At 45.6% G+C, this 10,000-nt stretch overlaps 1 protein-coding gene across 4 annotated transcripts in view; it reads right to left on the minus strand.

The window, feature by feature from the left end:
* The window catches only part of LOC129113389 (platelet-derived growth factor receptor beta-like), a 23,371-nt gene that overhangs the window by 12,032 nt on the left and 1,339 nt on the right, over positions 1 to 10,000 (minus strand). For 3 of the 4 annotated variants that reach the window (XM_054625647.1, XM_054625646.1, XM_054625644.1), the window contains exons 3-16: positions 8,548 to 8,616; positions 8,328 to 8,422; positions 5,030 to 5,225; positions 3,796 to 4,056; positions 3,275 to 3,405; positions 3,111 to 3,192; positions 2,929 to 3,003; positions 2,244 to 2,424; positions 1,955 to 2,070; positions 1,747 to 1,858; positions 922 to 1,024; positions 721 to 829; positions 311 to 405; positions 99 to 231 (exon numbers count right to left, since the gene is read on the minus strand). In XM_054625647.1, the coding sequence (XP_054481622.1) occupies positions 99 to 231; positions 311 to 405; positions 721 to 829; positions 922 to 1,024; positions 1,747 to 1,858; positions 1,955 to 2,070; positions 2,244 to 2,424; positions 2,929 to 3,003; positions 3,111 to 3,192; positions 3,275 to 3,405; positions 3,796 to 4,056; positions 5,030 to 5,225; positions 8,328 to 8,422; positions 8,548 to 8,605 (1,747 nt within the window). In that variant the 5' untranslated portion in view covers positions 8,606 to 8,616. The remainder of the gene's footprint in view (positions 1 to 98; positions 232 to 310; positions 406 to 720; positions 830 to 921; positions 1,025 to 1,746; positions 1,859 to 1,954; positions 2,071 to 2,243; positions 2,425 to 2,928; positions 3,004 to 3,110; positions 3,193 to 3,274; positions 3,406 to 3,795; positions 4,057 to 5,029; positions 5,226 to 8,327; positions 8,423 to 8,547; positions 8,617 to 10,000) is intronic. The other variant, XM_054625645.1, reaches the window with a different exon arrangement.

Genomic DNA, 10,000 nt, shown 5'->3' on the forward strand with positions numbered 1-10,000 from the left:
AGCTCTTACTGTTGTCATACAGAGTTCACTTAGTCAGGACTAGTTTGACATCGTAGTCTCTGGGGATCAGGTAGTACTGCGTGTTCTCAGAGTATTACCTAGTACTACATTTTCTCGAGGTACTTCCCAGCTGGAGTTGTAGGTCAGGTTGGCCGGGTCCAGGTATGTGTACTGCTGTCCGTCAGGACTGACCGACTCCATCAACTTCCAACGGACTTCATAACGAGGCTTCTGACAAACAGGAAGAAATACTAGTGGTACTACTGTACCACTAAAAGAGCAGTACAATAGTACTACACTCAATACTGACCTTCCTCCAGAGGAAGATGAGGATGATGAGGAAGACGACGGCAACCACGACCAGAACCAGAACTGCTGCCAAGACTGCAACCTGAGACAGAAGAGCTGGAGACAGGTAGAGAGAGAGAGACAGGTAGAGAGAGAGAGAGACAGGTAGAGAGAGAGAGACAGGTAGAGAGAGAGAGAGGTAGAGAGAGAGAGAGACAGGTAGAGAGAGAGAGAGGAACCTCTGTTTATTCTGTTTAGCAGGTTCACATATTCAACTCTAGTTCTGTTACACTAATGCCCAGTAGAGGAAGCTATTAGACTGTAGTACTACAGTACTACTGCGGTAGTAGTACTACTGTGGTACTACTGTAGTACTACAGTACTACAGTAGTACCACAGTAGTACACAGTAGTACACAGTACCAGTACTTACAGGTGGACAGTACTCGCAGGTCTCTGGCTCGGCGTCCTGCAGAGTTCTTGGCTTCACAGCGAACAGCTGACACGGAGCTGAGACTCTGCAGAGTCAACACACTGCCTACCTGCACAGGTGAGACCAACACAGCTGTCAATCATCTTCATGTCAAGACTCTTATCACTCTGATGACATCAAACTGATGACATCATTGGTTACCTGGGTAACGCCTCTCTCCTCCACCTTAGTGACGTTCTCCTGCAGAGCCACGCCCTCCGAGGCTGCTGATTGGCTCCTCCAGCCGCCCGTCAAATTACTGCACCTGTAGGGGACAATCACGGTTACTATGGCAACAGATATACTGTTACCCTGTGTGTGTGTGTGTGTGTGTGTGTGTGTATGTGTGTGTGTGTGTGTGTGTGTGTGTGTGTGTGTGTGTGTGTGTGAACACAGTGACTGGTGAACACAGAGACTGTAGTGTGTGTGTGTGTAGAACATAGAGACTGGACCCACTAGAACATAGAGACTGGACCCACTAGAACACAGAGACTGGACCCATAGAACACAGAGACTGGACCCATAGAACACAGAGACTGGACCCAGTAGAACACAGAGACTGGACTGGACCCACTAGAACACAGAGACTGGACCCACTAGAACACAGAGACTGGACCCATAGAACACAGAGACTGGACCCATAGAACACAGAGACTGGACCCATAGAACACAGAGACTGGACCCAGTAGAACATAGAGACTGGACCCACTAGAACACAGAGACTGGACCCATAGAACACAGAGACTGGACCCAGTAGAACACAGAGACTGGACCCATAGAACATAGAGACTGGACCCACTAGAACACAGAGACTGGACCCATAGAACACAGAGACTGGACCCAGTAGAACACAGAGACTGGACCCATAGAACACAGAGACTGGACCCATAGAACACAGAGACTGGACCCATAGAACACAGAGACTGGACCCAGTAGAACACAGAGACTGGACCCATAGAACAGACAGCTGATGAAACTAATGTTTACCTGTGTGAGCTGTGACAGGTGTACCAGGTGACAGATGGGGGCGGAGCTCCCTCGCTGACGCACAGAAATGCCTTACTGCCGGCCTCCGACAGAGACGTGATCCTGGGGGGCGCTGCACACACACACACACACACACACACACACACACACACGTAAACACACACACAATCCCTGCCTGTCAATCATCCTGTCTCTCTCTCTGTTTGACCTTTGACCTCCAGGTGGAAGAAGACTTCCTCAACGTCGTCCTCGTTAGAAACCGTTGCTGTGTAACTTCCTGTCTGATCCATCTGGACTTCCACCAGCGTCAGTGTGCTCACGTACCTGCATCCATCAATCAATCAATCAATCAATCAATCAATCAATCAATCAATCAATCAATCAATCAATCAATCAACCAATCAATCAATCAATCAATCAATCAATCAATCAATCAATCAATCAATCAGGAGATGTTGATCATGAAGACATCGTGCTGCTTTTCATTATTGATCTACCTGCTTCCCGTCAGCTGTGTGGTGGTGACGGAGGTGGTTTCCGTGGCGACGGTGTTGTTGTCTTTGGTCCAGAGGACGGTGGGGGGGCGGGCGTCGACCTCCACCCTGAACTCCACCGTGTGGAGGAGCAGAGACGACACGTTGGTCTCACCTGAAGGCCACAGGTAGACGTAACCTCGATCTGCAGAGAGAGAGACAGGTCAGTGTGTGTGTGAGTGTGTGAGTGTGTGTGTGTGTGTGTGTGTGAGTGTGTGTGTGTGTGTGTGTGTGTGTGTGTGTGTGTGTGTGTGTGTGTGTGTGTGTGTGTGTGTGTGAGTGTGTGTGTGTGTGTGTGTGTGTGTGTGTGTGTGTGTGTGTGTGTGTGTGTGTGTGTGTGTGTGTGTGTGTGTGTGTGTGTGTGTGTGTGTGTGTGTGTGTGTGTGTGTGTGTGTGTGTGTGTGTGTGCGCGTGTGTTAGTGTGTGTGTGTGTGTGTGTGTGTGTGTGTGTGTGTGTGTGTGTGTGTGTGTGTGTGTGTGTGTGTGTGTGTGTGTGTGTGTGTGTGTGTGTGTGTGTGTGTGTGTGAGTGTGTGTGTGTGTGTGTGTGTGTGTGTGTGTGTGTGTGTGTGTGTGTGTGTGTGTGTGTGTGTGTGTGTGTGTGTGTGTGTGTGTGTGTGTGTGTGTGTGTGTGTGTGTGTGTGTACTCACCCAGTACTGTCACTGTGATGTTTTTCTTCACTGTTCGATCCTGCATTGTGTCCTGCACCACACACACATACACACCTACAGGAAACGCACACACACATGTCTGCCGCTGTGGTTACCATGGAGACGGATTATAATAATAATTATAGTAAAACCTTTGATCCTCCTCGCGGCCGCTGACCTACCAGAATCTGCCACTGTTGCCATGGAGATGTTAATGAAGGAGCGGATCCGATTGGGCAGAAAATCCGTCAGAGGCTCGACTTCCTAAACCAACAGACAGACTTTGAACACAGCACAGACAATACATGGTTCAGACAGAGAGACAGGTGGAGGGAGAGACAGGCACCTGTCTGCGGGGGAAGTCCCAGGAGAAGAAGACCATCTCAGCGTCTTTCACAGTGCAGTTTACCTCGAGAACCTCACCCTGCTTCATCACACTGCTGGACACCGTCAGGTCCACCTCCATCACCTTAGGGACTGAGAGACAGACAGGTGGAGAGAGACATGTAGGGAGAGAAACACACAGACAGTAGAGAGACAGACAGTTAATCTGAAATAACAAAATCTATAATAATAATAATCTCTATTGGTCTAATAATCTCTAATAATCTCGAATAATCTCGAATAATCTCGAATAATCTCTAATAATCCTAATAATCCTAATAATCTCTAATAATTCCTAATAATCTTTATTAATCTTTAATAATCTCTAATAATCTCTAATAATCTCTAATAATCTCTAATAATCATAATCTCTAATAATCTCTAATAATCCTAATAATCCTAATAATCTCTAATAATCTCTAATAATCTCTAATAATCTCTAATAATAATAATAATAATCCTATTTTAATCCTATCAACTCACCTACGATGCTGAAGACGTAGTACACCTGGGACTCTCTCTCTTCGTCTCCTCGGGCGGCCGAGCACACGTATGACGTGTCGTTCAGTCGACCCGTGAAGCCGCGGCCCGGCTCGTACGTCGTCCCGGTAACCGGCATCCTGCCGGGACGTTCGTACAGCGAAACGTTGAGCCGCGGGTCGGAAACCACGCAGGGGATGGTGTCTTCCTCTGCCTCCTTCATCACCACACCTGGACCCAGCGGAACGAACCATTCCTCTGGACCTGGGGGGGGATCAGGAGACACTCAGGTAGGAGGGACACGATCACTCTGTTATGAGTAATCAATAGCTGTGTCCCAATCCAGAGACTGCATCCTTCAGAGGCTGCATCTTTCAGAGGCTGCATCCTTCAGAGGATGCATCCTTCAGAGGCTGCATCCTTCAGAGGCTTCATCCTTCAGAGGATGCATCCTTCAGAGGCTGCATCCTTCAGAGGCTTCATCCTTCAGAGGCTGCATCCTTCAGAGGCTGCATCCTTCAGAGGCTTTGTTTGTAGACCGTTTCAAAGACTCACTAATGCAGCCTTCTTTTCCCAGATTCTGAGGATACAACTGATGGATCCTTCACGGCCCAACATATCCAACATATCCAATATATCCCAACATTCATTGCGTGCCGGTGAAGTTGATATATATTTATCGACATGGCGACTAGTGGACCATCAACGGGAGAATTCACATTTAAATGAAATTATTGTGTTTTAACTCAGGTGAATATCTACACAAGTGTTAAAACTAAAAACAAAGGACCTGATCAGATCACACTGATGTTAAAATGATCTGTTAACTTACGAGATGCTATTAGCTAACCAGCTGACGCTACCGAGAGACGCTATTAGCTAACCAGCTGACGCTACAGAGAGACGCTATTAGCTAACCAGCTGACGCTACCGAGAGACGCTATTAGCTAACCAGCTAACGCTACCGAGAGACGCTGTGCTATTTACAGCAGCTCGTCCATTTAAATCTTTTAACTTAGCTTTACCTCTTTTATGACAACCGCAGCTGGTTGCTAGGAGACGAGAGCGGCAATTGGGTGGGGTCGCAAACAGGAAATCATCTGTCGACCAGACCATCTCATTTCAGAGAGCGCTCGGTCGAGCCTTCACGGTATTCAGAGGACCCGGTCTACGTAGACCGTGAAGGCTGAGTCCTCCGAAGGATGCAGCCGCTGGATTGGGACACAGCTATAATCACCTTGACCAGGTATGAATATGTCCACATCTCTGCTCTGATAGGACGACGCCTCCTCACAGGTGTATCTCCCAGAGTTCCTCCAGGTGGCGTTAAAGAGCTGCAGGATGCTGCTGGACCCCTGATTCTCAACTACAACCCCATCCACCTGAGAGTCGTGAGGTATCCGCCACGTCACCTGACTCCACCCGGAACATACCTGTAGAGACGGTTCAGTGTTTATGCGTGCAGGTGGATCTGAAACAGGACGTTCAACAGGTACAGCAGAACACTTTACATTTACCGACACACAGACAAGAAAAGACACAGACAGGTAACCAGGTAAAGAGTCAGACAGGTAACCAGGTAAAGAGTCAGACAGGTAACCAGGTAAAGAGTCAGACAGGTAACCAGGTAAAGAGTCAGACAGGTAACCAGGTAAAGACACAGACAGGTAACCAGGTAAAGAGTCAGACAGGTAACCAGGTAAAGAGTCAGACAGGTAACCAGGTAAAGAGTCAGACAGGTAACCAGGTAAAGAGTCAGACAGGTAACCAGGTAAAGACACAGACAGGTAACCAGGTAAAGAGTCAGACAGGTAACCAGGTAAAGAGTCAGACAGGTAACCAGGTAAAGAGTCAGACAGGTAACCAGAGTCAGACAGTAACCAGGTCAGACAGCTAACCAGGTAAAGAGTCAGACAGGTAACCAGGTAAAGAGTCAGACAGGTAACCAGGTAAAGACACAGACAGGTAACCAGGTAAAGAGTCAGACAGGTAACCAGGTAAAGACACAGACAGGTAACCAGGTAAAGACACAGACAGCTAACCAGGTAAAGAGTCAGACAGCTAACCAGGTAAAGACACAGACAGGTAACCAGGTAAAGAGTCAGACAGGTAACCAGGTAAAGACACAGACAGGTAACCAGGTAAAGAGTAACCAGGTAAAGAGTCAGACAGCTAACCAGGTAAAGAGTCAGACAGCTAACCAGGTAAAGAGTCAGACAGGTAACCAGGTAAAGAGTCAGACAGGTAACCAGGTAAAGAGTCAGACAGCTAACCAGGTAAAGACACAGACAGGTAACCAGGTGAAGAGTCAGACAGGCTCCACCCTGAACACTACTGCAGAGAGACAGTGAAGTGTATATAAACTATCTTAGAAATAAAATATTGCACTCGTAAAACTTTGGGGCACCACCTCCTTACGGATGAAAATAACAAAAATAAATTCAATAATTTGGCAACAAATGATTCAGTCTCAATATCTCAGGCGTAAGTACCGATCTCAATGATCTATAGTTCCCACTTTGAAAGAATATGACAGACAACGATAAATGGGTAATTTATTTAACATGATTAAATGAATGGATAACAAGATTAATAATTAAACAAGAACACGATGATGAATGAATTAGTTTCAAACAGGCAAATGATTTCAAATAGTGAAGGGAAGATGTGATTTCCTTTATAATCCTAACGATAAATCTATATTATAATCATTCAGAGCGTTATCCGACACCAACTCTTGATCACATTAGAAGATGTCAGTTTCATGCTTTATGCAGCGGTGTCCAGATGACTTTACGGTGGCTCATTCACGGCTCTCCAGCGGCTGTTGTTTCCCGTTGAGAGGCGATGACTCCCGGTTGAAGGGATGAAGGAACGGTGGTTCTCAGCTGTCCTCGGATGTCCACCATATGGACTGGAAAGGTCTCTGAATTTCACACACTGCTGTTGCAAAGTGAACTGGAAAGCGGCTCACGGTTTTACCGTGCTCTCCGGGTCTTGATCCACGGCAGCAGGTTCTTGGTCCGGCGTGGAGTTTGGGCCGGACATATTATGATAACTGAAGCTACTCGTTGCGATATACTTAAACTAATCTCATTTGGCCGAACGACAATAATTAAAGTTGATATCTCACGAGGTTAACGGACGTACACTAAAACAAAATAAGGCTTGCTTAAAATGAATAACTATAAGATGCTCAAAAGTAGTTAAGAAGAAAGAGCTCTGACAATAACTGTGATCCTCAAATAAAATAACCGGAGCGTGTATGAAGCTCCGTAGACCAAACAAGACGCACAACCAACACGAAACGAAGAACGAAAAACAAGAGACAAAGAAAAGTTCACCAGTTTTATCCACACAGGATAAATTCCAGGTTTCTTTGTCTCTTAATGTTGGCGTGCTCTTGCTTCGTAAATTTACTAATCTAACATCTTAAACAAATAAATCACATACTTTCCCCCACTATTAGATTAATAAACCTTACACACTTATCAACTCGTTTGTATACAAAAATTTAATTTTAGTTACATACACTTAATACACAGGATTTAACAAAGATAATGCGGAGACAGAAATGTGCATCAGTCACGTGACTTACCAGCGTGTAAACATTGTGTAACTATCGCTAATATTTCATTAATATTGTTTCTCTACTTGTTGCATAAAAACATTCCGTTCCTTTAAACAAAATGTATGTCTTACCACCGATGGTCGCTGGAGGGCACTGTGGTCACACGGTGTGTCGGGTCTTTAAAGGGCCTGAAACATATTTAGCTCTGTTCTCCTCTCACAGATTCAGGACAAAGACCTACTTCCCTGAAATCACCCGTGGAATAACTTGAGTGGGTTCATGAATACTCTGAAGACGTAAAAAGTGTTATTCTGAACTACAGAGAATAATTGTAAGACACTTAGTTTCTGTTTGTGACCCAGTATTTATGACTTGACTTGTTCCTAGATAAGAGAGGTTCACTTCCTGGTGCTAACGCCGTATCTTGCCTTCAGATCTTCCTCTCAGGGCTGTGGACTGTCAGATTTGTCACCTTTACTGCTGAAGGTGTAGAGGTACCGTCTGGTACCATGGGGAGTCTCTGGGAAAAGTGTATTCGAAAAACTCTTCTCTAGTGATGACATACCAGAGTGTGTGTGTGTGTGTGTGTGTGTGTGTGTGTGTGTGTGTGTGGGGGGGGGGGGTATTGGAATGTCTCTGCGTCAGTGGAGATGGTGTCTCCAATGTTAGATCCACACATGCTCAACAGGTACCTGACTCCACCCTGAACACACCTGTGGAGAGAGACAGGTACCTTACCCCACCCTGAACACCTGTGGAGAGAGACAGGTACCTGACTCCACCCTGAACACACCTGTGGAGAGAGACAGGTACCTTACCCCACCCTGAACACACCTGTGGAGAGAGACAGGTACCTTACCCCACCCTGAACACACCTGCAGAGACAGACAGGTACCTTACCCCACCCTGAACACACCTGTGGAGAGAGACAGGTACCTGTATAGATAGACAGGTATTTACTGACCACAGTGAAGTTGGAGTTTGAGTTGAGCAGAACTTCAGAGGTTGAAGGCTGCAGCTCCAGACAGACCCCCCCTTCATGAAGAACCAGGAACACAGCTGCAGCCAGAGAGACAGGCATACAGTGAGACAGTCAGACAGACAGGCAGACAGACAGGCAGACAGACAGTCAGACAGACAGGCACCCACATGAGTCCACCTGTAAAGTCTGACATGTTACCCACCTAACAGGAAGTGCAGCACATTCAGATTTCCTGTCCACCCTCTGGTTGGAGCCTTCATGTCCGCCGATCCTGACCAACGTCACATGAGAGATTTCAAATTAAAAGTCTAAACGTGAACAATAAGACGCTCTGGGGATGTTCAGCAGTGGTTATATTATTATTATATCAGATTAGTCAGATTATATGATCAGATTATATTAATCAGATAATGTTGGTCAGATTATAACAGTCAGATTATATTGATCAGAGTATAACAGTATGTTAGAATAATACTCATCTGAAGTCATTTAAATAAAGATTAGAATCTTCAAAACCTTTAAACTAAACGTTGTCCAGTTTAAACGGACCGTCAGTTGTTTTTTAGTTGCTCAAGGAATTCAATTAAACTTTTACAAATCTCTGTTTACCTCTGATAATTATAGTCAGATTATAACAGTCAGATTATAATGATCATATTATAATGATCATATTATAATGAGGGCTGCACGGTGGTGTAGTGGTTAGCACTGTCGCCTCACAGCTAGAGGGGCCTGGGTTCAATTCCCGGGCTGGACAACCTTCTGTGTGGAGTTTGCATGTTCTCCCCGTGTCAGCGTGGGTTCTCTCCGGGTTCTCCGGCTTCCTCCCACAGTCCAAAGACATGCAACTAAGGTTCATTGAAGACTCTAAATTGCCCGTAGGTGTGAGTGTGAATGGTTGTCTGTCTCTATATGTCAGCCCTGTGACAGACTGGCGACCTGTCCAGGTGAACCCTGCCTTCACCCATTGACAGCTGAGATCAGCTCCAGCACCCCTGCGACCCTTAACTGGATAAGCAGGTTACGGAGAATGAATGAATGAATGAATATTATAATGATCAGATCATATTATAATGATCAGATTATAATGATCATATTATAATGATCAGATTATAATGATCATATTATAATGATCAGATCATATTATAATGATCAGATTATAATGATCATATTATAATGATCTAAAGTAACAGATTCACTGAAGGTCTTTTATTTTGAAATCCGTCTGTGAAACAGATTGTTTTTAAATCATTTCAGTCGTTTTACAGCTATGATGGTTTAAACAGACCTGCCTCTGTGTGTGTGTGTGTGTGTGTGTGGGGGGGGGAGAGAGAAGAAAGACACTAAATCCAGTCCAATCAGAATGTGTCCCCGGGGATTTCGGCCAATCGGAGGTCTCATTGATTGTGTGTGCTTGAGGAATGTGAGGCGACCACCGAAGAAGAAAATAAACAGGAAAGTATTTCCTGTGGGTAGCAGAGGGGGGAGACCTTCTAGACGTTTTCAGCCAATCACAGCCTTGTGGCTTTAAAATGAGTTAAATCTGCCCTGAGTTTAGTCCTGCAGGACCACAGTGATGTCACTGATGATGTCACTAGTAGTAGACACTCTGACTCTCTAACCTCTGACTCTCTGTCTCTCTGACTCTATGACTC

Source organism: Anoplopoma fimbria, chromosome 24 (genome assembly GCF_027596085.1).
Source record: "Anoplopoma fimbria isolate UVic2021 breed Golden Eagle Sablefish chromosome 24, Afim_UVic_2022, whole genome shotgun sequence".
Classification (NCBI taxonomy): Eukaryota; Metazoa; Chordata; class Actinopteri; order Perciformes; family Anoplopomatidae; genus Anoplopoma; species Anoplopoma fimbria.